Source organism: Pagrus major, chromosome 2 (genome assembly GCF_040436345.1).
Source record: "Pagrus major chromosome 2, Pma_NU_1.0".
In the NCBI taxonomy this organism is placed as follows: domain Eukaryota; kingdom Metazoa; phylum Chordata; class Actinopteri; order Spariformes; family Sparidae; genus Pagrus; species Pagrus major.
In genome coordinates this window covers 17,795,885-17,823,796 of record NC_133216.1, presented here as the reverse complement: position 1 = coordinate 17,823,796, position 27,912 = coordinate 17,795,885, and the positions used below count along the sequence as shown (strand labels likewise).

Here is a 27,912-nt window from a genome sequence, read left to right as displayed (position 1 = left end):
AAGTGTTTTGCCGGAGAGGTCTCCGGTTTTGTTTTGACGATGATGGAGGAGGAAGAGTTTGAGTTTGCGGAGGATTTGGAGGCTATTTTGCATCTTACCCCTGAGGTGCAGCTAGCCATTGAACAGGTAGCGGGTTGACCTTGTTATCATTACAGTTTTGTCAACATTTTTGCCGGTCTTGCTAATATACAGCCTGCTGTTAGCAAGCTAACCCGTCCTGCGGTCTCTCTGGATATACAACGACCGCTAGCTACAAAACATTGATTCCCCCAGTATATTAACAGCGTTTGGCTTACAGAAAGAAATGTTGGATAGTTTTAAATATTGGCGTAACGTTGACATTAGCTGGAAATAATGCAAGACGTCCGTTTACGAAGCTGTGTCTGCCCTTAACCCTGACGTCGTGAATGTCAGGATACTTGTGCGTCTCGTTTAACAACATGTAGATGCAGGTTGTCACTGATGACTGGCTAAAGTTATTTCAGGAAACCATTGAATAACGTACAAGGTATCACCAGTTTTACCAGCAGTTTTTCTTTCAAGGTTTTCCCCAGTCAAGATCCTCTGGACAGAGCGGACTTCAATGCTGTGGAATACATCAACACACTGTTCCCCACCGAGCAGGTATAGACACACACCTTCAGTCAGACAGGGGACATGCACAGTGATGTCTTTATCATGGTGTGTTACAGTGAATAGTTATACATGACTCAAGTGGATTGACAGTTTTTTACTCCGGTTAGTTGTGGATTATTTGTAGTTTACATGAAAATAAGTGGCTGTTGTCACAGCAGACGTTTTCTGTATTGTGAATCCTAAATGACTCCATTTCACTTACAGTAGAGTTCATCCACATGCAGGTCTATGTATACTCCACCTCCATGAGGGGTCACTGTAACCCTATAGTATGTGTGCTTAAATGCTGAAGGGAGGGAGCCCAGTAGTGTGCATGTATTTTCAGCTCATTGGGTGTTGTGTGTATTAATTCAACAGGTGAGACTGAGCTGTTACACCTGCCCCTAATTTGACATATTTGTTTGATTTCAGGCAAGGTCTGCCTCCAAGCACAAATGCATTAAAGGTGCACTACGTAGTTTTGGGGAAGAAATTGTAATCAGAAGAGAAAGATCTTCATTGACTGACTTTGTTATACCTACACAAACTAAATAAACAAACTGAATTCAATTCCATGACTGAATAAGCTGAATAAACAAACTGACTTAAAGGACAACACAATTTCATACTGTTTTACTTGGTTTATATTTGGCGGACCCTGCTACCTCTCCAGCTTCAAACAGTGTCCTGGGGACCTTATTTTCCTCTGAGAACAGCTTGTTTATTCAGCTAAGAAAAAAACAAAGCAATTTCTGAGTTTGTATTGTAAATATTAAAATTCAGAGTATGAATTTCTTCTCCAAAACTGCATAGTGCCCCTTTTAAATGTTACAGAGTGTGTATTTCCGTTCAGTGGTGTTTTCTTTTGTGTAAAATGTCGGGTCAACAGCAGAACACATGAAAACGCAGGTTCAGGTACCAGAATGATGTGATGAACTGTAACTCATAGGAAAGAGTACAGGTGTGTGATTGGGTAATCCATTCTCCCCTTTACACAAAGTATGTGTCTTGTTGGCCTCCCAGACATCTGCAAGTGACATCTTTCAATCTTTTTAGAGGTATGACAGAAGGTTGCTTGACGTTTTCCTGTCTTCATATTTCCCCTCAGTCTTTGGCTAATATCGATGATGTGGTTAACAAGATTCGGCTGAAGATTCGGTGAGTTCATATCACTCTCACTCATTCACTTAATAACACATGTCTTTCTTTATTATTTATTATTTTTACCCTCAATGTGACCAAGTGCCATTTTGTGTCACATTTGATAGGCGCCTGGATGACAACATCAGGACTGTGGTGCGAGGGCAGACCAACGTGGGCCAGGATGGCAGACAGGTGAGATGAGCCGCAGAACGCAGAGAAACACACTGCAGTGGTTAGAAAACAGTGATGATAAGTACTTTTTGTTGGACGATATATTGTCCTAACAATACTATTTAAACTACAGCATTGTCACTTAAAGACCCTTTTATGCCACTGAAATAATAATATGACATATAATAATGCAAATTCACCCCTCCGAAGAGAAATGAACGTTTTACTCTTAATATTCAGATATTTGAATTGAAATATGAAAAAAGTTATATCCCAAATAAATAAAATGTAATGAAAATAAACCACACAACCAACACAATATATATTATGTGAAAAAACACTTCAGTCTTGTAAAAGTAGGAAATCCCTGCAGGGTCAAAAGGCACTGACATCCTTATGTAAACAAAGATGCATATAAACAAAAATATCAGCAAAAATAGTCAAGGTCATGTACATTATCGTGACAGACTGTTATGAATGTGGTGGTACTGATTGACATCTGTGTTGGTCTCAGACTGAAGGAAAATCTGTGGACGCAACATAGCATGAAGCCCTTGCAGTCCCTAATATGGGAGATGAACAACCACATTTGCATATTGTACATACACACCGCAAAACAGCATCATTCTCCTGAAATTAGAATGCTGCCATAAGTTTCTCCCAACCCAGAAAAACATGTTCTTCCCACTCGCCTGCTCTTTCCTCTCTCCACTTTGCTTCCATGGAAAAGGACAAGATGACTCAGAACCATTCCCGCTGCTCAAACTGCGCCTCTTTACGGAAAACGCGTCTGGGAAATAGATTCCTGTATGTAAATACTTAGATTTCTTTTAAACCTGGGCTGTTGAGTCTTTGCCTTTTCTTATGGGAGCATGAGGGAAAGGGACAGCCCCTGCTGATTTAATCCAGCTCCTTGCTCTGTCAAGGAGTTGCGGCTTAAAGGGAACGTGACACCTGATGGGTGAGCCGTGTATGTTCTGACCGGCTGACATGATTAGGTGTGCGTTGTCGTCAGGGAGTCTGGCCTGGTGGCCCCGTCTTTCCCAGTTAGCTACCGTTCGGTAGCAGAAACGCTCTAAATCCCCTCCAGACCAATAACATTACACAGTCACACACACACACACACACACACACACACACACACACACACACACACGCACACACACACAATAATTTTAGTTTGTTTTTCCAACCCCACTGTGCCATTCCAACATTTCCAGAGGGAAAATCCGTTCTGCAGACGGAAAGATGGAGAGGTGTTCATTTCAAGATGGTGTGTGAAACATAAAGACAGCAATAGAAGAAAAACCTACACGATCAGCAATTAAGTCAGTGTTGCTGCTGAGAGAACTAACTTACTGAGCTAAATGCAGTCCCTGCATTGATGGTTACATTCATGTAGAAAGATGGACGAAGGAAGAGGTCTGGGAAATGATTTCCCTTGTATTTTTTCCTGTAGGGAGTCAGACAGTGATATGCTTTAGCACTGAGTGTGTGGAAATGTGACCGCCTTAGTGGTCAGACCCGGGTGGCTAATAGAGCTGATATTTAGTGTGTTGATGGCTGTGTTACTGGGCAACAAAAAGTCTTTATGTAAAAATCTCAAGGCAGCATGACGACATAACATCACTGTTTGGTATATGATGCAGATAATCCCAATTTGCCCTTTTTTATAGGTGGCTTCAGTGAGTGAATACCTAGAAAACACTGAAGTGTCTATTGCATCCCAATAAGATAGATGCACACACATACACGCACACACACACACACCTCCCACAAGCCTAAATTGGTGGCAGAATGATTGACTGTAATACATGGTGTCCAGTGACAGAGAGACAGACTTAATTATAATGAAATGAAGTCAGTCATTAACCAGAAATTATGACAGTGCTCACATGTGACTCTTTTCTGGCCAATCCAGACTGATTCTTCTAGCCTGCATGATTTCATGTGGTCAAAATATAACAGATACTGTTTCTTAATGAGCTAAAAAGTGAATGCAGATTGTAGGGTTCATGAACCAGGTCGGTTCAGGATTCTCTTCAACCTCTGTGTTATCTAGTGATCCAGCCTGTGTTTCCAGTTGTGAACAGAACGATGATGACGTGATAAAAGATGTGTCATCAGCCGAGGGCATTGCTCAGTGCACAATGGAAGTAAACAGTAGTAGCAAAATTGCAGATCGCATTGATGAACAGCAATCTTTTGTTCTGTTATTACAGACATTTGTTTTTATCCCCAAAACAAGCATGGACCAACTATTGATAATAAGAGGACATAGACGAATGGCTTTTTCCATTCTCTCTCTCAACTCTCATCATGGTTTGCACTTCAAGTTCAAGGAAGACCTGCTATTTTGTGGTTCCAACTGGAGGAGATGTGGACTCTAGTCATTGTGACTTGGACTCAAGTCACTGTTTTGTTGACTTGACAGAAAAGAAGTGACTGATCCACTTGGACTTGGAAGTGAAAGACTCGTGCCTTGGCTTGAGACGTAATGGCGCAAATTACTTGTCTGTGTTAATTGTATGTTATCAGTTTAAATGCTATATGCAGATATACAAACGGTTGTTATGATAAAGCAGCATTTTTTGACACCACTCTAATCAAGAATATGCGTAATAAAAAGTTGCAAATGGCACTGGCGAAGAGGCAGAGTAGAAAAAAAGGAAAAACCTCGCTAAATGGGTAAAATCGTGGCTACTACAGCAACAGGCTCGAGGGATTTCCCTTTCTTTTTCTGTTTCTCGTGCACTGATTTGCTTACCTGAACAGTAGAAAGTGATTTCTTGCACTGACAAGCCATCGCCGATTCTACATGCTGAACTGGCCAAAAAGCCGCCAACAAGGGCTGTCAAGTGCAAACGGCGCGGAGCACACCGTACAGACTAGAGTCACAGATGCTCACTAATGGCCCACATCCAAACATTGTTAGCCGGTATGCAAGCAGACACTGGGAAAAGCTTCTCTGGCTGTAATGGGTGTGAAGCCAATCTCTCAACTTGACTTTCTGGGTTTCCGAATTAATTTATTTTCGATCAAAATGCTCAGAATGGTTCAAAATTAGGTGCATGACCCAAAACTGAACCTATCCCATGTTGGAAAAGGGGTTGTAGTCTGCTGGCCCCGAGTTTCTCACGAAACGCACACACACACACATAATGTTTTCATCTGCCTGTTGTCATGGTGATGTGGATACCGCATGCACACCTGTTCCACAGTCAGTCAGCTGAGCTCAATATCATAAAGCTAATGGAAGCTTGTTTTGCGTTCATTCTTTCTTTTTATTGAGTTTTTTTAGTCATGAAAATGAAACACGTGAAAGCACTCAAGCTGGAATCTATTTGTGTAAGTCAGAGTCGGAGAATCTCATTAACGAGACCAAACATTTGTTCTCAGTTACTGCCTGCCATTCACATTCCTGTTAATTGATGGCTGAGGAACTTTTTTGCCATAGAAAGCTGCTGTGCACAAGGGTATAAACACACACACACACACACACACCCTAATAGTGCATGGTTGGTAAACTGGCATTTGCGTTTTCTTTCTGTTTCTTTTTGGGGGGGTTTCTGTGTGTTTGTGTGTGTGCGCGCGCTCTTCATTGTGGTATTCAGACCGCTGCATTAAAAAAACACAGTGTCGGGTGGTCTTCCTATAGAATTGACATTAATGTAAATATTTAATATTAACTCAGAAAAGGCTGTTCACAACTTGTTTTAGTTTCCATGCTTTCATCCTCTCACAGCTCTTGTCTTTTTACTCTCTTAACTGTCACTTTCTCTCTTCCGTCTCCTAATTTATAGTTTCAAAGTGCTTATAACTTTCTGTTTTCTCTATTTGTATTTCTTTAAAAGGAATCTGGGTCAAACGTTCTCTGTGGATTCTATCAGTCTGTGCTTCAATTGTCTTTAGTGACTTGTATAGCGCAGCCTATTAAATCTGACTCTGTTATATTATCTTCAAACACCAACTATGCCAAAGTGTTGGGTTTTTTTTGCCAGTAGTGAATATAAAAGGGAAATTCAACAATAACGTGTAGCAGCATATTGCTGTTTATAAAAGAATGCATTATGGTATTGTTATTTTCTGTAAGACTAGATTCCACACAAATCATTTCCTGAACTTTTCTTTTCTCTGCTCTGTGAGACGTTCGTCTCGCTGAATTGTCCCCCTAGAATGTTTACATGAAGCGTTGCGCTCGGGCGACATTCCAACCTTTAAAACAACCCCTTTAGGTTGATCTGCTTCATTGTATGTGACTCTAATCTCACAAGTACCATTTAATATGTCAGAGGGAGGAGTGAAGTGCATGAAAAGACCTCTATAATGTCGCCTGTGTGTGCCATGGAGCATGTGCTGCTTATTGCATGTTAGAGATACACTGGTGTGCATGTGTGTGTTTGTGTGAGAGCAGATAACATCTCGGGCACGGAGGCGCCTTCTGGGCAGTGGTCTCTCTTTCTGCTTTCCTCAAGGCTAAATACAGGAAATGAGCGCTAGGAAGCGAGCCAGATTGACTCAGCTGAGTCTGCATGAGCGACATTCACAGCCTCAGAGGTTCTGGCCTCTTTTGCATGCACTTTGTTTGCTCAAGAGCTCCTCCAGGGAATCTCTTTAAAGATTCAGTGGCACTCCCTTCCTCCTCGCTCTCAGATCAAAGAGTAATCATTTAACCTGCCCTCTTTTTTTCCAATTCATTTATCCAATCACCTAATAACCAAAGGGGTTGTTTGAAGGATAAGAAATGGAAGGATGCATGCAGCTTTTGCTCATATTGATTGAGGAAGAGTTGCCCTCTGTCTTGCCAGACAATCAGATTACACAGAGTAGATTTAGCTTAATTTAAGGTGAAAACCGCCTTCATGTCAACATGATTTTGTTGTGGATTCATCAGTCCCGACTCTGACTGTGTCACTTTGACGACACTCAGGCAGGAAAACAAATCCTCTGCTGTCAGTGGAGGCTGTATTTATGTTTATGTGTGTGTGTGTATGCATGTGCACACTTTTAGCATGTTTGCTCACTCGCTGTTTCTTGGAGGTGCTTGTAAAAGTGGTAAATTCCTTGCACAGCTGGTGCCGGCTGTTAGCATTCCTTGTGGGCATGTGTTCTTGTATTTGTGTGTGTGTGTGTGTGTGTGTGTGTGTGTGTGTGTGTGTGTGTGTGTGTGTGAGTCTGGGGAGAGTCAACGTTGTGTCGCAGAATTGGGCCAAGTGAAGCCAATTACCATGGCATCAGATGTCGGAGCAGAATCTCTGTTGAGGACCATCAAAGAACAGCTGCCATGTCAGATGATGGGGAAATATCAGAATAGCACGTTAACTATCCCACAATTGTAACTGTCTAATGTTATCTAATCCCGTCTGGCTTTGTAGGCTGTTAAAAGTGCTAATAATCTCTTTAGGTTTTGTAGTGACAGCCTTTATGCAGAGATTAGCTTTATGGCTCATGTGTCAACCTAAGACCTCTCCATGTCAGATATTTAGATAGCTCGTCAATTAGATGGCCAATTAGTCTGTTTGGCATCGCCCCCAGTCTCGAGCTGGGAACCGGCATAAGGAGGATAATTTTTCACATGGACCAAAGCCAGTGGTGAGTGTGGATAAAAAATAAATATCCCTGGAAATCTGAGCCAGACTGGCACACCACAACTGACACACAGTTATTCCACACACCACCTGCTTCTCACAAAATGGTATTATTAGAGGTGTAGCATAGTTTACTTTAAGGAAATCTAAAGGCAAGTTTATGCGATTGATTTAAAGCAGTGTAAGAAATAAATCAGCTGCTGGCAGGGTTTCTATGTTCTCTGTCCATGAATTTGCGGATTAAAGAAGATCCAGACTTTAGTTTTATAATATTTAGACCAGACACCAGAAGGCAATTTAATGTGTATGTGCATATTTTGACTGTTATTGCACTTTTCAATATTATTTGGGTTCATTTTTCAGCCCTAAAGTTAATATGTATGGGGTGAAGAGATTCTCATGTCTGGACTGTATGACTCACCATTGCTCCACTGACTGAGCTGACAACAGGTAGAAAACTTCCTTCAGCTTTCTTCTGCGGTCAGTATGTGAGAGTAAACTGAGGGAGAAGTTTTTCATCCCCGTGTTCCTCTCAAGGTTTTGGTCAAACATTTGTGTTTGTTTTTTATATTTTTACTTCACTTCCTCAAGTCTCCACTTACACCCTCTGATAATGAAGTTTGAGGGTGCAATGTTTAAGAATTTTAGTTGAAAACATTCAAAAGTAAAATTATAAACAGAATGTGACGTTTAGATGTTTAGCATTATAACAAACTAGTCCCGTGCTAGCAGTGCAAGCAAGGACAATGCTGACTGCACAGCTAACGGAGCTCAGTAGCTAACGTCGGCTACAGTTAGCAGCAGTTTGCAGTTACTCTGGTGATATGCTTCTCCCTATTTGCTTTGAATACAAATTCAACAGGTGGCCAGTTCTTGTATATTGCACCTATAAATCATGCAGACACTCGCAAACTCGTGGAAGGTATAATCCAAGCTTCGGAGTTCCTTGGATCCAAATTTTCAAATCTGTTCAGACCACAGATTTGTAGTGATGATCATTTCCTGGAATATAGACAATGCACACATTATCAGTGGTTCTTATAAGGCAGTCCCAAATGTGTCTTCTCTGTTTGTTTCATGTTGCCATTTTTATTTTTGGCAGGCTTTGGAAGAGGCCCAGATCGCCATCCAGCAGCTCTTTGGCAAAATCAAAGACATCAAGGACAAGGCAGAGAAGTCTGAACAAATGGTATGTACACAAACACAAACATGCACACAACACACACACACACACACACACACACACACAGGTGGTCTGTCGATGCTTAACAGGAATATGACCTTCACTCAGTGGCGATACAGCCTGTATCCTCCTTCTTTCACAATAGAGGATAGAGGAGAGAGTTATTTAAAGTCGTGGTAATGCACCTTCCATGTGTCTGTCTTCCAAGTGTTTGTGTGTGTGTCAGTGAGAGTCAGAGGAAGGCCATTAGGCTGGGTGAGTAGAGAAAGGATGGGGGGGGGGGTTGTCAAGCAGACCCTCCCTGCAGAAGCACGTAGGAACAATAATGTCTCAGCAAGTGGTTGTGTCCTCCCTCTTGGTCTGTCTCTCTTTTTCACCTCGTCTTGCTTCTTCGTTTCTCATCTGATCACCCCGGCTGACCTGTTCCTCTCCCTGCACAGGTCAAGGAGATTACGAGGGACATAAAGCAGTTGGACCATGCCAAGCGCCACCTCACTACATCCATCACCACCCTCAACCACCTGCATATGCTGGCAGGAGGTGTTGACTCTTTGGAGTGGGTACAATCACATATAATAGATCAGACCAAAAGATTTAAACTTATTGATCAAAACAAAGCTGTAGAAATTGTTCAGAGACTGCACAGTTCATGTTACGATAAAGTATTAGTTGCTGCTAGAACAAGACAGGTCTTGTATCAAATCTTATGTAATAAATAAACCCTCTGCTGAATGATAGGTTTACTGCAATCCAATCTGTTTTCAGTAGTCGTGATGAAATCGAAAAAGCTGCAAATGTATACTGATTGAACTGCTAAACAAGAAGAAAAGCCCATAAATCATAGTCATGTATCTTATTTTGAGAGTGGTTTTCGCACCTACAGCGTGTTTGGAATGAATGAACACTCTTTCCAGACATGATGTATCCACTATTTTTTTATACGATAATAGAAATAATTCACATGTGTGTTGTGTTCCAGAGCCATGACCAGAAAGAGGCAGTATGGTGAGGTGGCCAACCTGCTGCAGGGAGTTGTCAATGTGCTTGAACATTTCCACAAGTACATGGGCATACCCCAGATCAGACAGCTTTCTGAGAGGTATTTAATATGCAAACAGTGACACACGTACTCATTCACCACTGATATGTGTGCTTACATAGGGTTATTTCTTTTGGGTTAAGTGCCTTGCTAAAGTTTGTCCAGCAGCATGGCTGTAAGAACAGCTCGTTTTCCAGTAGCCAGTTCAGAGCTTGATCTCTGCTTACAGCTGAAATACTCCACAGCTCGTCAGCCGACCTGTTGAAAAGTGGTTGCAGCATTTGGCTGGAGGTGTTTTGCGTATTACATCCTGTTTATGCAGATATTCACACACAGACACGCACAGTACCACACATACAGGAACACACAGGAAGGAAACCCACTGAATAATGTCCTTTTATGCCAGCATTTCTTCCATTGTGAGAGATTAGAGGCTTTTCTGAGGGGTGGGTGTGTGCATCTCCATGTATGTGCTGCCACTGTGTGTGTGTGTGTGCGTGTGTGTGTGGATGAAGCATTTTGTGCATTGTGTGCTTGTTGTTGATGCTTGCAACATGTCTTTCAATCATCGTACAATGGTACAATTAGGAATGTTTTTTTGCTTTGCGAGAGTCGTGCCAATATCTGGATGTGGTCTTTTGTTTAAACACACAAGCGCTCACACAGAGGTTTACACACACAAAACAAAGTCCATTGTTACACTCTTGTTTCCCACAGCTCTGACTAATTAAATTTCCATTTTTGCTATGATTTTTCCAAGAACACCAGAATCAGTTTGGGACACATTGGTCAAGTTGATGTTCAGGTTCAAAGTAGTGCCGATCCCTAGCAACAAAACTGAAAAAAAAAAAAAAAAAGCAATGACCTTCTGTTCTGTTTTGACTGAGGTGTGGCAGACAGTGTTCATACCAAATAACAGCTGCGTGGAAGAAGTGACTCTGCTGGAGAAACAGATGATAGGAGACACACGGGTAAGGGGAAGATAGGAAGACAGCTGGATGCAAACAGTTAATAGAAAGTATCAAGATCTAACACGAGCCTCTACAATAGCACAGATAACATAAGCAGAAAAGAGACACAGGCAATCGACAGATAAGATAAAGATAGGCAATAACTGATATCGAGGCAGGATGAAGGATCGGATGGGAAATTTTGCTAAATTACAGCCATGAGGAAAAGTAGCTTAGACATGTTTGCAGCAGCGAGCTAAACGTTGCACTTTGTTAACGTCATTGTTAGCCACAATTAAACCATTTTTATACACTTCATGATAGCAAGATGATTAAAAGACTTCCCTTTTCTATTAAATTTTGAGATCATGAAATTGAGTTGTAGCCCTATTTTAAATCAGTAAGCTATAAACAATCTTATAAAAGAATAATATATAAAAAATTAAATTAAATTTTAAATATTAAAATTGTATTTATTTACTTTAATGTGATTGTCAAAAAATATCGAATTAATCTGATTGTGAAAACTATGTTCAAGGAAAAATATGAATATGTATCGAGTCACTGCAATGTAGGGCTGCAATTAATGAAAATGGTGAAAATGTTGATCAGTGTTTCCCAAAAACCAAGATGACGTCCTCAAATGTCGACAGACATTCAGTTTGCCGTCACAGTGGAGTGAAGAAACCAGAAAATATTCAGATTTAAGAAGCTGGAATCACAGAATTATGAATTTTGTTTCTTCAAAATTGGCTCAAACCAATTCATCGATTATTGAAGTTAGTGATTAATTTAATAGTTAACAACTAAAGGATTAATCACCGCACTCCAGTGCAGTGTATGACAGCATGATTAAAAAAGCTGAAACAAAAGTATTAAAGTATTAAACCTAAGTGCACATTTTAGTCGTAAAAACTACAAAGGACATTTCATCTAAAAAAGGAAATGTTCAGTTTTAAACAAATGTAAAAAATTCTTCGGGGTTACTGGCTAAATGCACATTAGAGCCTCCATCTGACATTTCTCTGCTCATGCCTCTACTTCTCTAATTCGGTAGAAGAAGTTAGCCTTTTGTCCCGACAGTACTTTGAAGCGTGACTAAATAGAGTCGGTGCAGCTTTCACCTTTGAACACGATCAACTCTGATTATTTCTTAATAAGCCTTTTACTCGTTGACGCTTAATGCATTACTCAATGAGTTCTGTCTCAACTACACTGGTGACTGTCACAGTTCAGCTGACGGACAGTGAGATATAATGTCTGGACGGCTCGGTCTCAGTCTGATAGCTCTCCTCCAGACTCATACTGGGGCGCTTGAAATGAAGACTGCTACTTCAGTTGGCATCAATCTGTGAGACTATCTCTCCACCCTCTCCTGTTTATTCTGGACGACTGGCATGGCTTTGGGTACTGTCCTGGGTTAACCGGGCTTGGATGCCTTCCTGCGAACACAGACTCTCTGAAGACTACACACGCAGATTGTCTTAAGCAGACCTCATTATATAAACACTGCCCTGTCACATGTCTTTTTTGTTTCATTATTGACCAGAAACCAGTGTCTCTACATTGATAGAAAGCAATGAATGCACATAAAGACGCCTGCGAATGTGAGTGCTCATATTGGGATTGCAAATGTTGAGGATAGGGCTGCACAAAGTGGTTAAACAAAATCATATTGCCAGTATTTTGACAGATATTGCAATTGCAATATGATACACAATCAGTAATAATAATAATGATATTAATAATAATAATATTACTAATTCACCTTCTTCTCACCTTCCAAAATAAAAATATTTTTAGATTCTTCAGCGATTTAATTGTGCATGCATGGTTTGGGAAATAATTGGTACCTTGATAAAAGGTGTTTTTAGGGCTTTTGAGGTTTTCAGCGATGTTTATAGCGAGTCCTGTGACACTTCATAAACATCAATGGCCTTGAGGTTTGGCAGCATGTTACTTGTTTTCCTCTGCACTTGGACAATGTTGAAACAGTGTATCTTTGAACTGGCTTTTAGCCATAGAGTCTTTGGGCTAAAATATTTTAGCCTTAGAGGAGGGTAAGTTATGTTCTATATTGGAGGCTTCCACATGAAATTGCCATTATTCCTGTATGATGTTTGTTTGATTGAGAAAACAATGAATAAATAATTAATGATTGTGTGATTTTGTCCTTTTCAGAGTAAAAGCAGCGCAGAGTGAGTTAGGGACTCAGATCCTGGCAGATTTCGAAGAGGCCTTCCCCTCTCAGGGCTCCAAGGTAAATGTGTTGTTTAATCGTAATGCTCATCTGTTGTTCTTCCCCTTGTACAAAAAAAATATGTCAGTGTTTTTTTTCCCACAATCCATGCAGAGACCAGGTGGCCCCAGTAACGTGCTGAGAGATGCCTGCCTGGTGGCCAACGTGCTGGACCCACGCATCAAACAGGAAATCATCAAAAAGTTCATCAGGCAGCACCTCTCAGAGTACCTGGTGTTATTCCAGGAAAACCAAGATGTGAGTGAGAATTTGAAAATCCATACTGTACAACATCATCTAATTCCAGTTAATACCTTTTTGGAAAATGGTGGTATTTAGTTATTAATGAAAAACAATCCCACCTTGTTGCTCAGGTTGCGTGGCTGGACAAGATCGATCGCCGCTACGCCTGGATCAAACGCCAACTGGTAGACTATGAGGAGAAGTATGGACGCATGTTTCCTGAGGAGTGGTGCATGACAGAGCGTATTGCTGTGGAGTTCTGCCACATCACCAGGTAAACACACACAACACACAGTATGAAACCCCATCTAAGAACAAGGAGTGTTGGCTTAAAATATTTTATGCGGTCTTCAAGAAAAGAGCCGAAAAGAATGAAAGAAAAAAGAGGTTAAATGTTAATTAAATTATGAAAGCCAGAAAGTGGGAAATTGGTTGTGGGACTTTTGTGCATCATGAAGTGAACCACACTGGCGTAGCGTGCCTGGCGCGGGTCTGTTATTTGGTGCAGCCCTCGGTGCATTTGATGTAGGTGGCCTACATGCGCAGTGACCCAACTTCTCCTCCTCTCCTTTCCCACAATTTGTGTGTTACTCCCAGCAGAAACTGACACAATAAAAAAAAAAAAAAACATCTGGAAAAAGTCATAGCAGTGTCATCAGAATAAACCCTGACATGGCATGTTTTTGCAAAAAGGAGAGATGTAAGAATACAATTATATACTAACAAGGATCATTGGAAACATTCTAGGATGTCAGTGCCTAGAAATTAAAATACTATGTCCATTTTCTTCGTGTGTGTGTTTGGAAGGGTGGAGCTAGCCAAAGTGATGCGAACGCGGGCCAAGGAGATTGAGGTGAAGCTGCTTCTGTTTGCCATCCAGAGGACCACAAACTTCGAGGGTCTTCTGGCCAAACGCTTCACAGGATGCACCTTGACTGACGTACCTGGAGTGAGAAAAGCACACACTCACACACAATACATGCAGGTCTATGGACTACTAACTTCAAATGATTCTAGCAGGAGGTGTCCAAACACATACTGTAGATGCTGCTTGCTTGTGCTTGCACAGTAGTCACACTTACATGAAACTGCGTACGTGTAGCCTGTTGTGTTATACTCTTACACTCACCCAAAGAGGCACTCATGATGTCACAGACCAAAGAAACCTTTCAATCCAGGTCATGTTGGCTTGTGGAGGAGTAAATGACACAGCGTACGGACATATTATGATTATTGTTTTGTTTGAGCACAACTAGGCCAAGCTTACTCAGAACTGATCACTTTAAGGCACGACAGAGGCCCTTTTGTCTTCAGTTCAGTTTACACCCCTGCCTGTTGGGTTCTGTAATTCAATCAGGGATTTGGTTGAGTGGAATTTTATAATTGGAGATGCAGTTTCATCAAAACCTCCCACGAAATGCTCTACATAAACAAGCAAGAAAATGATGAGGCCTGGACTTCATTTTGAAGTTTGTGATAATTACAGAAGTAGTTCTGTCAGTCAAGAGTACTGTCAAAACCACTTATGATGCTCTAATAAGTGAGCATTAGAAAAAATACTAATGTTTCGTCCATCTTTATACAGAAGAAGAGGCCGGAGAGCCCTCTAGAACCCACCAACCCCTTCTTGGAGGATGAGTCAAGTGAAGATGTGGGCACAGAGAAGGACGAGGATCTGGCTAAGGTGAGATGACCTGAACTGACCTCCATCTGACCTGTTCTTCAAAATAAAGTGACTGCTAGGTGTTGCTTCCTTTGATTTAGAGCTTTCTTTAGGCCAATTTTACTGTTTTCTGAAGTGCTTCTCTTCAAGGGAATATGACTCATTTGCTCATGGCAACGCATTGGCAAGTGGGACAGCAGTGTAGCAGCCTTATTTAGATGTTCTCCCATGAACTACTTCAACTTATAACCATGTGGCTTTAGTTTGAAGAGAAGAATCTGATATACTTGTTGTCATGGCTGAGGGATGTAGGTGCACCACCTCTTAACTAAGCAGTAGATTGACCAAGAACTTTGGTCATTAATTGTGCAGAGTTGATCAAAACTTTTCATGTCTGTAAAACTACTCCACTCTAATGTGACAGCCCTATGACTTGGTGCGGGATATTGGTCAGTATGACACAAGTTCAACAGTACAACAAACTACAGCCTCCAAAATAGGGCCGTTAAGAAATACTCAAAATGTATATATATATATAATTGAATTGTAAAAAAAACAACAACAACAAAACTGACAGACTGTTGATTGCGAAAATGAATTTTTGATTGTGAATAACACAACTGCAGCTATGTAAGCTACAGTTAGCCTACCATGCAACCTGAGGGCTAACCTGTATAAAAATTAGGCTATCGAATAACGTATCACTTACAACCCATTCATTTGATCTCTCTCTGAGAGACGGCGCATTCTCAGTTCACACTTTAGCACCAACCATATGAACTAACATCAACAGTGTTGACGTTATGTCAAAAACGTCCAAACGTACTGTGTTGCAGCGATGTCTTCTGAAGTTAGCATGATATTGCAAGGGGCAATAGTCCGATAGGCCCTGTAGTTACATCTGGGAAAAGTAAAAGCAGCAAGCTTGCTACTTTATATTATAAGTAAACAAAATTAACTCTGAAAATGTCAAGAAAGGAGATATTATTACAACCTTTATCCTTACTAAAAAGAAAAATACGACCATACACCCTCTGAATTCAAGTTTCTGTCTTTTACTGAACTAAGACGAGTTTAATTGCCTCATTAACTCATCATAAAACACACTTAATTCAAACTTGACAACAATAGCTACAGCAAAGAGTACTAAATCCAGTATGGTGAGCAGCAGTAAGTGGTTATGCTGCCTCCTATAGATTTGGAGCGACCCTCAAATTCTGGCCATTCGTCAAAAATTACACATTTTTTTTAGAAAATAGTTTTATTTGTGTTTTTTGTAATGTTTAATGATGTAAATCTTTTAAAAGACTTGTTTATGTTGAAATAAGTATACCTGTACGATTGGTTATGTCTCTTGTTGCACTCTTTGCATTGACATAATGCAAAAAGTATATATTCAAATAATTCAAACCTATGTGTCGTTAAGAAGGGATAATCAAACTTCATTTTTGGCTAATTTTGCAGCCCTACTGCAAAACTACCAGACAGTTGAATCCACACCTTCATTTGAGCCTTCTTGAAAGCAGAGTTTATTGCACGGCTGTTGTATTGGACTGCATCCGTTATAGCGAGGTGGAGCTAAAATGTCAGATGATTGAATTGCTTCATTTTGAAATCTGTTACATGTGGCATTGTATCAGATAGAGAATCTTCCACACTGCCTTGTTTTTGAAAACTGATTCTGTATTCAGTGTTTTGACATTTACCTTCGCCTGGAGGCAAAATATAAACTCACCGACTGATACTCTGTGGAGCTGCACTAAAACCTGTTATTGTACTAATTCCTGTTGTTCTCCATTGTTTCAGCCCAGGAAGCCGAAAGCTCCGGACAACCCTTTCCACGGCATTGTCTCCAAGTGCTTTGAACCTCATCTATATGTCTACATAGAGTCCCAAGACAAGTGAGCAACACACACTCGTACAAGCCAGACAGGGCCAAACTGGGTCGTGGTACACAGACCCAGAATCAGGAGCAGGTTGTGTGTAAAGCTGGCACATGCATCCTTTTTCCACTGCCCACTCATCAATCAGATCCCCCACCTCCCATTCTACTTCATTGCCTCTTGTGTCTTTCCATCCCTTGTTCCTGTGCAGGCCTCTGTCTCCACTGTGGCAGAAATGTTTCCCATTAGCTGCACGACCACAGACGCAGAGAGAAAGAGAGAGGGAGGTCGAATAAGTGCTGCCACAGCAGATCTGCCTATTTTCATTCCCACCTCCTTATTTTTTTTCTTCTTGGTAGCCCCTCTCTGGTCTCTTTCTTTCTCAATACATCTTGTTTCATTCCTCCTTTCTTCATCTCAATCTCTTTGTCTTTTTTTAATATCTCTGCCTCTTCCATACAGTCTCTCTTTCTGTTTCCTCACCTCCCACCATCCTTCACTTCTGCTACATCTGTCCCTCCCCCTGTCCCAGTCATGGTGATCGTTCCTGAAACTGAACACAGTTCTGGGACTGCTGTGCTTGCATGCAGCCCCTGGCTCTTGGCTATCTGGAGCGTTAAATGCAGTTTGTCTGTCCAAGGGAACAGGATTGACCTATTCCGCAGTTACAACCTCATTTCAGTTCGGTCCAAAGGCCTTAAACAGGCAGCAGCCAGATCAGCTTGTCCCCAGTGGGACATAGCAGGAGAGAACAGTGGCCTGCTTGTTTTGTCCTTGGCTTTAGTTCCAAGATTCAGAGGGATTGGGCCACACCAACTGACTGTGGACCTGTTGACTGTAGTACTGAGGATTTTGATATGCTTGGAATATTTTCTCCTATTTATCCATCTGGCTCTCTGTCTGTGCGCCTGTTATTTTATCCTTTTATTTATTTATTGGGGTTAGGCACCAATCATATGTTTTTAATGTTTTTATTTGATTCATTTCATTCCTTTCATGTGCCTCTAACCCAACCACCCGTTTGTGTGTGTGTGTGTGTGTGTGTGTGTGTGTGTGTGTGTGTGTGTGTGTGTGTGTGTGTGTGTGTGTGTGTGTGTGTGTGTGTGTGTGTGTGTGTGTGTGCACGTGTGTGTGTGTGTGTGAACCTGTGTGGGTTTGGCTGTACTGTACATTTACGGGCATCTGCAGGAACCTGGGCGAGCTGATTGACCGGTTCGTGGCTGACTTCCGAGCTCAAGGCCCACCCAAGGCGGGCACAGAGGAGGGCGGAGCAGTGCTGCCCAGCTGTGCTGACCTCTTTGTCTATTACAAGAAGTGCATGGTGCAGTGCTCCCAGCTAAGTACTGGAGAACCAATGATTGCCCTCACAACCATCTTCCAGAAATTCCTAAGAGAGTACGCTTGGAAGATCCTCTCTGGAAACCTGCCTAAGTAAGACTGGCTCAATATATTCTTTAAGGTCCAGTAGATGCTGGTTTTAAGACAGCCCGACTGATTTTCTTCTTTCTTGAATTGCCTTTGATTTTTTTCCCCGAAGTTAGTCTCAGTAGAAAAATTATCTTCCCTCTAATGTGAGCTTTTTTCTGAATATTACTCTAACAGAGGAAGATATTAAAGTCTGGTAATAATCTATTTTTTCTTATTTTAAACGATTACCACAAAAAGGCCAAAGCCAACAATGAATTAATGCAATTATCAAGTATTCCACTGAGCAGTAGACCTCTATTGTTTTCCAAAAAAAACTATTTACAGCCCATCATTCAGCCACTCCAAAGATCAAGTCTTTTAGGCAAGTCTCACCACTCGGCTGCAATCTTGGCAACGCCCCTAGAAAGTTGTTATGGACTAGCAGAGCAAGACCAGACATCTTCAGTTTTCATCTTCATACATAAAAACTTAACTTCTGCTACGCATGCACAAAAGTTTCACAATGCCAACTTTTTTTATGGCTCAACCCAGAGTGCCAGGCTGTCACGGGACGCCGTTGGCTCATTCCACCAGAGCGCTTGATCAAATGCAAATTTAATGTTTGAATTATCTCACCTTCCTTCGCAATTGCATTAGTGGGATATCCTCATCGTTTTTGCCTGTAAGAAGTCCGTATGCAGCCTCACCAAAATTGGTTGAAACTGTCATGAATTTCAACTGTGGGCTTGCGTCATTGCAACAACACAATTGGCAGACAATTTTCCCTGTTTGGCTGTTATAAAGCAGGCTTTTAGGAGAAGGGGAAGGGGCAGGATATATGTCACAAAATTGCCATTTCTGGTGATTTGGACTTTTCTTTGTAAAATGCTTGAAGTGGTTTTGACTCCTCTCTTATAACGTCTCTGGCCAAACCGATGCCAGAGGTGACAATCCCATGGCATTAACTCACTAGAATTTCTAGCCTTTCAACAATTTCCACCCAGAATGATACAATTTTCTGGGCAGTAACACAAACACAGATTTATTTGGGATTAACTCTTCACAAACAAGCATGTCACACCCATATTTGTTCATTCCTTTGGTATGGTGATGGAGCTGTTTAGGAGTTTCAGTTTGAAACTTAATGCCTTCAGTCCTCGCTGTGTTTGATGGATTTGGATGACATGCTATAAGGGATCTGGAGTAGGTTAAGTTGTGGCAAAGCCTAATATGCTACCAGCAAAAACATCTCTGGCTCACTGGCCACATTAGAACTCATCACTGGGCTGTGGTGTATACACATTCACACACACACACACACACACACACACACACACACACACACACAGGCGTGCTCTGTTTCTGTCTCAGATGTGCATGCATGCTAATTACACACTTGCCCTCGCTGTCTAATGTATACCATATTCTGAGCCATATTCAAACACTGTTCAAAGGTACTCTTAAACGCTTTGCAAGTGTATACAGTCACAGACACATGCAGACACGGTCGTCCAGTATGGTGTGCTGTGAATTGGTTTTGTGAGGTTTTGAAGGGGGCCCTCGAAAGGAGCTTGAGCTATGTTGTGGTTTTACCCACATGTCTCCGTTATGACGTTTATTAATGACTGGGCCGCCGTTGAAGCCTCATTGGTGCAGAATCCCGACACTTGTGTCTGCTTGTAGTTATGCCTGTTGTTCCTCAGTTACTAAAAATGGCCTTCTTTACCTGTGGTTTAAAAAGTGTTCCACAAAGAGTGTCTCTTAAACCTCTGTCGCGAAGGGGGTCCACAACAGCCAGTCTCTGGAAAAATAATACACAGATACACACATAACAAACCAGCTATCACTCAAAAAATGAATGATGTCTTATCACAAGTACTAAAACTATACAACAGCTATATCTTAGTTATTATTAGACTCAGATATCAGCATTTCTCTCCCGCTGTTAACCCCTCTTTCTATTTCTGTCTCTTTCTTTTCTTCACTGCTGTCTTTCTATCAATCTCTCTGTCCAGATCCAGCAGTAACAGTGGGGGTCTCACCATCAGCAGTCTGCTGAAGGAGAAAGAAGGTTCAGAAGCCGCAAAGTTCACCGTAGACGAGCTCTGCCTGATCTGCAGCATCCTCAGCACTGCAGAGTACTGCCTGGCTACAACACAACAGGCATGCAAACACAAACAAACACACAGATGCACAAGAGACAATTTTTTACAATACACATACACAAAAACACAAACACACATTTGAAAGGATGCACTCTAAGCATTAAAGCTTTTTTATATTTGTGTTTGTCTTCCAGTTGGAAGAGAAGCTAAAGGAGAAAGTAGATAAAATCCTGATGGAGAGAATTAATTTGACTGGGGAGATGGATACATTCAGCACGTGAGTGAGCAATTTTTCTCTTTATATAAAAGAAACTGCCTTCTACTATATGAAACATCTTAATGGTGTCAATTATTTACTTTCATGTTTCCTCAGTGTGATCTCAAACAGCATCCAGCTACTAGTTCAAGATCTTGATGCTGCCTGTGACCCTGCTCTCACCGCCATGAGCAAGGTTAGACACAACAAACACATACATTCACACATTCAGCTCACGACATAGTAGGTAAAATATGGGAATGTTATACCATTGCTATTTATTATAAAGCTTCAAAGATTATATTTGATGATGCCATAGCACACTTTCTGGTGGTTTTGTGAATGTCTCACATCAATAATCGTTCGGAAACTTGAAAATGTAGCGATGTGAGGAGATAAGATGTTTTCACATGTCAGGATAATGTGATCCAGGTAAATTTTCATTATCGAGATAATCATCGATCAGGATAATCTTGAATAACCTCACATAAGTGACTTGAAAAAGGTGTCCAGCTTGGTAAAGTACAGTCCTATGTTAATTTTTTTGATTTATTTTGCAAACAAGGGGAAATCCTATACAGTGATTCTAAAATCCTCAGCCTGTCAACATGGCTGAAAGCTGAGCTTGCCCAGTGTAAGCTGAGCTTACCCCACAAAAAAGTTATATAAGGCGTGTGGAAATACTCTTTAACATGATCTTATTTAAGATTGTTTTTTTATGATGGCTCATTAAGAAAAGATGTGTCCTATCTGTGATGCAATAAAAATAATTGTTCTTCTTTAACTAAATGTAAGGTTAAGTGATTCCAGTATGTTTTAGTGCCATTTTAAGAGTTTTAAGCATATTTTGATGTTATCTGAATAATATTATGAATCATAAAGATAACTATAACATGAAATGTGACATGTGTAGCCTCTGATACTCAATCTTCCCTCCCTGCTCTGTCTCTCTCCATCTCTCTCAGATGCCGTGGCAGAGTGTGGAGCACGTTGGTGACCAGAGTCCTTATGTCACGTCAATCATCATGCACATTAAGCAAAACGTGCCTATCATCAGAGACAATCTGGCCTCCACACGCAAATACTTCACACAATTCTGCATCAAGTTCACAAAGTACATGAAATACACACATTCATTCATACATTATGTGTCTTTCTATTAGCCATGATTGAAGGTTCCTAAATCTGATATCATTTGTTTCTTTCCTCAGTTCTTTCATTCCCAAATTTATCAACCACCTGTTCAGATGTAAGCCTATCAGCATGGTGGGAGCTGAACAAGTGAGTTTAATTTATGTTAATATGTCCTAAAGCTTCATCATCTTAAGCACATTTAAGCCATACGTGTATGTGCAATGTTACATGATATTACATCAGAAAATTGTGCACTGGCAGACATGTTCAACCTGTCTTGTGTATCCTACCCCACCAGCTCCTCCTCGACACTCACTCCCTGAAGACGGTCCTGCTGGATCTGCCCTCCATAGGCTCCCAGGTGCTCCGCAAAGCACCTGCCAGCTACACTAAGATAGTGGTGAAAGGCATGACCCGTGCAGAGATGATCCTTAAGGTGAGGATGAAGGGGGGGCAGATGCTTTTGGCTGTGCAGCTTTCAGGTGCAAAGTGTGAATAAGTGCACTTTGAATGTTGGAAAAACACTCAACCATGCACCTAAAGCTAGTAGAGATACATTTAAACAGTTTATCTTTCACACATAAACTCAGAATGAGCCCCCCCATCTTAACTGACGGATTTTAACAGGAACCTGAGTTCTACTCTAAACACAAAATAGCTAATATTAAACACATTACAAGAGCAGCTCAATCTTTACAGCTCACTTGAGATTTTATGGCATTTAACTTGGGTGGCTAAATTTGTGCTTTTTTTTTAACAACCAAAGCTTCATTTTCTGACCTTTAAAGGCTCTGAACCTGAGATAGACCTTTTTGTGTAAGTGCAGCCTGAATGACTTTTCTTTATCGCTTGTTTGCCGTTTTACAGATTTAATGTTGAAACTCTGACATATCCAGTCAAACATTAGCTTTGGTGTTGATGCTAACGCGTAACCAAAGATAGTCTGGCACAACGTGCCGCTAACTGCTTTTTCCACTTATTGGGCTCCATCGTTAGAAGCAACAATAGTCTGAACAAAACATTTCTCCTTTTGAGCGTTTGCGGCTTGACTGGCGAGCCTGTATTATGATGTTTGTTTTGAGTCATTCAAGCAGATTATATACTTAGAGTTTATTTTTGTGCAGAATAACCCTTTAATTGTGTCATTAACCCCACTCACAATAGCACTTTATGAGCATGTTTCCACCTCACATGAGGAAGGGAGGGAATAACAATAGAGATCATGCACCACTGGTTTAATGAGTGAGAGACGGGCCAACATGAGACACACACACACACATTTATATTCTAACACAGTATGTGGTTGAGGCAGTTGGAAAGGTGTGAGCAAGTAAATGCATGCAACCATGCGTCTTCTCACGAAAACAGACACTCGCGCGTGCAGCACAACATGAGTGTGTGTTGGATTTTTTGTTGTCAGTGAGGAGAGCAAAGACAGGATTGAACCATTTGCCTCAGAATTACCTTATGTGACCCTAGAGGACACTGGAATGTGGCTGCCATAGATTAACCCCACCCTAATTAACCGTCCCTGGAGTGTACAGAAATGCACACACACACACAGTACACGTCTGGATGTCCTTTGATTTCCCTTGGACTCCCAGGAGGCCGTCTTTCCTTCCTGAAGTTGGACTGTTGATGTTTATAGCCGTTAATGTGACCTGCTCTAATCATGCCTTCACTGTGAATAGCATTGAAACAATGTCAGACAGCAAATATTTTCAGTTTATTATATTTTCTTGTTTTATCTCAGACACCGATTGTCTAACAAAGCCCTCTCACCATTTCATGTTCGATTGCCTCATCTGATTGTTTTCTACTGGGATGCATACTGGCCCATATGGCCTGCGTAAAGCTTTTCTTTGTTCCCTGGAAAAAATCCCTGAATGTATATACGTGAATTTCCACTCATCTGCCACACATTAAAGAGGCTTTCACATATAGAGTTATAGAATGCATTCACATCAGCCCACTCCTGCTTTTTTTTTCTGAACTCAAGTGCCAGCGGGCCCTTTCAGCTGGAATGCCATCTATATGTCTCTCACAGACGTAGCTGACACTGCATGAAGGGCCTTGAAGTGATTCACATGCATTACTTTGACAGCAGAAGACACAATAATCATTGTGGAGGCTAGAAATCTGATAGTGTAAGAAAAACCCTGATAACACATCATATACTGTGGAAGAAAATGCTTAGTAGTAATTGGAATGAGCAATAATGCTGCACAAGATGATATATATGTTTATAGATATACAAAGGTTTCTTCATTTTTGGTCTTGGAAGGTGAATGAGGAAAGACAAGCTTTTGTACTCTTGCCAACATTTTAGCCATCAACTTTGCGCTACATCAAGGTCCCTCACAGGTAATTGCTTCCACCTTGGGCAGAGACCGGCGCTTCTGAAAGACAAACCCATGGAAAGAAGTTCAATACAAGAATCCCTCTGTCCAGCCTCAACAATAGTTTTAAATTACTCTCTGTGATGCTGGGACTTGAAATTAAATCTGGCGTACCCCCACCGAAAAAACTGCAATTCACTGGGGCAATTGAAGGTTGTGTCATCTTGTGTTATGGATCAAGAGTTGATTTAATGATCTCACACTAATCTAAACTATCCTGATGATGTTACAAATTGATGCAGCTGAGCAGCGATTATTCATTTTTTTCCCCCTTGAGAACATTGACATATTATCACCTTATAAAGTTGTCATGTGTTGGCAAACAGTTAGCTTCTTACACATTAAGCAAACATGGACTAACATAAGCATCTATTTGCAGTTAGTGGTGTTGACTCCTGAGGGAAATGTCTAGCTCTTTATCCGCCAAATGCGCCACAATGTTTAGCAGCTAGTTGCCAACTTTAGCGCTCTTCTGTTAGATGCTGGGCAGACAGTGAACAATGGCTTCATCAGAGCTTGTCTGCTTGTTTTAAGAACTGAAAAAATGTCTATTAATAAACTAAAACAACACAATCCTGAATCATAAAACCAAACAATGAGCTGAAAGATGCTAATGTTTGATTATTTAGTTTGCCTAGGCATAAAAAAATAGTCATTGAAGATGATTCGATGATTAAATGTTCCCAAAACTACATAGTGCACCTTTAAGGTCCCATCTCTTAAATCTGTACGCAGCTGTCAGAGTATCTCCTTTGAGTGTTAAAGATGAATATATTTGGGTCGTCTGTTTTGTGAGCCAGTGCTCAGTTATGTTCAAAGTCTGTGGGATTCTTTCTGTCTGTCTGAGACGGCCTCTCCTGGCTGGTTCGATGCCTGTGAGACGTGGCTGTTTTCCACGCTCTTCCAGCCCAGCCCACCATAGCTCTAGCTCTCTCTCTCTCTCCCTCTTCTGAAGTTCTCTTCTGGGGAGAATTTAAAAGGCAGACCCCCCCTCTTCCCCTCTTCCCCTCTTCCCCACCCTTGTTCAGCCTGAATGTTTCCCCCCCTGACTCTGTTGCTCTCGCGCTCCCTTTTTATGCCCGTTTTCATTCTTAAACTCCCTCTCCCTCCTTTGCCTTCCCTTTTTTACAAGGTCCCTACAGGCCTTTCCCTTGGCCTGGCTCCAGGACAGTTGCTAAGTAAATCACTCAGTCAGCAGCGCGAGTAAGAAAGCAAAGAATTCCACACAATCCTGAGCCTTTTTATGCCTGCTCTTCCCTCTCTTTCTACACTCTGTGCAGCTCACCTTCTTATATACATTTACATTTAGTAAAAAAGAAATGAGTGAAGCCTGAAAGAACAAGTGGCGTCTTTTTTGAAATGAAGGAAAGGAGAAACACGTTGTGAGATGATCCCTGTGTGCATGCATGAGACAGGAGGTGGGGGTCTGTCAGCCATGTGTTGTTCTGCCAGCTTTGTAGCGACTGCAAGAAATGCTATCCGATCCACGTTTTCCAGCCAGCCTCTATTGTTGGGGGGGAAAAAAACAACCGAGAGAATCCAATCCATAAAGACTTGTGCCCCATTAAACCTTTTCTGCCTGCTCTTGACTAATGCTGATTTTTGCCCAGGCTCATTATACCCCAAAAATAATTACCGGTGAAACTAATTCTTGCCCACTCATGCATGGAGTAATTGGTGTGTAAAAGGAAAAAAAAGAGTAAGGAGTCGTCTCCTAAATATAGAACCATAGTCTCGACTTTGTTTGCAGCTTGAACTGCTTGGTTTTGTCAGTTCTAGCCCCCCCGCCCTCTCCCTCATTTGGGCCATAGCTGCCCCATGTGGGATCATTTAAAGTTCTCTTGGGTCGTCCCTCACAGGAAAGGAGGGAGGGGTGAAACCAACATTAAACTCTCCTTTTCCACAGGTGGTGATGGCCCCACATGAACCACCAGTGGTGTTTGTTGATAACTACATCAAGCTCCTGGCTGATGGGAATCCTGAGACCTTCCAGAAGATTCTCGACATGAAGGTCAGCTGGTTTGACTCGACCAGTAATTTAAAGGGATAGTTCAAGATTTTGGGAAATGCGCTTGTTTGCTTCACAGTTGAGAGTTAGATGAGAAGATCTCACTCTTATATATAGCAGCCAGTTCACTTAGCTTATCAGGGGAAACAGCTAGCGCGGCTCTGTTCAAAGGTAACAAAATCTGCCGACCAGCATCTCTAAAGTTCATTAATTAATATATGCACAGAGCCACCGGTAAAAATACAAGTTGTAGTTCCTTTACACTTGGTTTTGGTACAATATAAGTTGGTAATTAGTGAGCTTTAGAGGTGCGGGTAGGTGGATTTTGTTACCTCTGGACAGACACAGGCTAGCTGTCTCCCTTTGCTTCCAGTGCTTACACTAAGCTAAGCTAACCAGCTCCTCCAGCTTCATAATGACCGTACTGATGAGGATGGTATTTTTCTTCTCATCTAACTCTCAGCAAGAACACAAATAAACAAATTTCCAAATATGTTGAACTATTCTTTTAAAGGAAAAGTTCACCCAAAACTGAAGGTTCTGTAATGCCGGTGGAAAGTCGGGTGAAGTCCACAAAACATTTTTGGAGCTTCACAGGAAATCAGTGTTGCAGCATTCTCCTAAACAACTGAAGTAGCTAGGGAGTCTTTTGAAGTGTTAAAAAACAACCAAAAAGAAATCTTTACTGTAGCTGCTGAGCTAAATTTGTAAGCATGCTAGTGGGTGCACGAGCTCAACCGCACGTCGCAAGTCTAAATAATCTTTTCAAATCAATTTAGGACCTCTGGACTTCCAGAGACTTGTATTATGCCAAACATGCTCCATGGAGCCATTTTATAGTTAGTCCCCACCTACTTTAGTTGTTTAGGAGAATGCTAAACAAGCTCCAGAAATGTTTTGTGGACTACAAGACTTTCCATCGGCCTGAGGCTGAGTAGATAATGACTGTATTTTCATTTTTGGATGAACTTTTCCTTTTACACTGCAGTATTGCATTTTAACCAACTTTTAGGTTTGCATTTTCCACTTGTCCTGTGTAAGATTATTATTTCTTTTATATATATATAATGTGTGATTTCCCCTGTGTATCTGTTTGTAGGGTCTGAAGCGCAGCGAACAGAGCAGCATGCTGGAGCTCTTCAGGCAGAGGCTGCCCACCCCACCCTCCGGGGGCGACGGCGGCCCCTCTCTGTCCTTCAGTACCCCCACCCCTGAACAGGAGTCCTCCCGCATCCGCAAACTAGAGAAACTCATCAAGAAGAGACTGTGAACAGACACACACACACACACACTGAAATCTCATCTTGAAAATGAAAACGGCTGCAGGATGAGATGCAGGTTATTCATCTCAAAGACTTCATTATGCTCCATTCAGTTATCGTGGAAAGCTGCGGAAAGAGCAAAAAGTGGACTGAATTTTCTGACTGACAGTAATATGAACCCAGGCTGACGCTGGATTATGAAGAAACTTCCTCAACTGCTACTTGCTGTTGTTACACATGTCATGCTGTACTTTCCCACCTTTTCTTTGACATGACACTAATGTCTAAGCTTTGTAACATTTGTACATCGTTGCACAATGTACTCGCAGTCAGAAGAGCCGAATGTAGTGCTGTTAACTAATTTCTGGCTGCTTCTCTGGGACATGTCTAATCCAGGATGATTACAAGCAGCATGGTCTTAATTTAAGGTGACATTCGAAACAAAGTGTATATCAAGGAGAGTCGTGGTTTTATCGAAATGGTTTAATTCAAGAGGGAGGATACCAGGTTGAAATGTGTGTGCATCTCTGGCATCCATTAAAGTGGACATGTGTCAACGGTGGCCTGAAATGAATCTCTGACTCTGACTAGGAGGGAGGGGCGCATGTACTGTATATGTGTAGG

The 27,912-nt window shown here is 41.4% G+C and overlaps 1 protein-coding gene across 1 annotated transcript; it reads left to right on the top strand.

The window, feature by feature from the left end:
* Positions 1 to 27,850, top strand: vps53 (VPS53 subunit of GARP complex). Its single transcript, XM_073493536.1, has 22 exons — positions 1 to 126; positions 544 to 624; positions 1,724 to 1,773; positions 1,884 to 1,950; positions 8,620 to 8,706; positions 9,141 to 9,256; positions 9,680 to 9,799; positions 12,871 to 12,949; positions 13,043 to 13,186; positions 13,303 to 13,445; positions 13,979 to 14,120; positions 14,757 to 14,855; positions 16,641 to 16,735; positions 17,906 to 18,148; positions 20,140 to 20,287; positions 20,424 to 20,506; positions 20,603 to 20,681; positions 21,451 to 21,599; positions 21,697 to 21,766; positions 21,918 to 22,055; positions 25,925 to 26,029; positions 27,126 to 27,850. The coding sequence occupies exons 1-22, from the start codon at positions 40 to 42 to the stop codon at positions 27,294 to 27,296; spliced, it is 2,496 nt and encodes an 831-aa protein (XP_073349637.1). The 5' UTR covers positions 1 to 39; the 3' UTR covers positions 27,297 to 27,850.
* Positions 27,851 to 27,912: the final 62 nt, after the last annotated feature.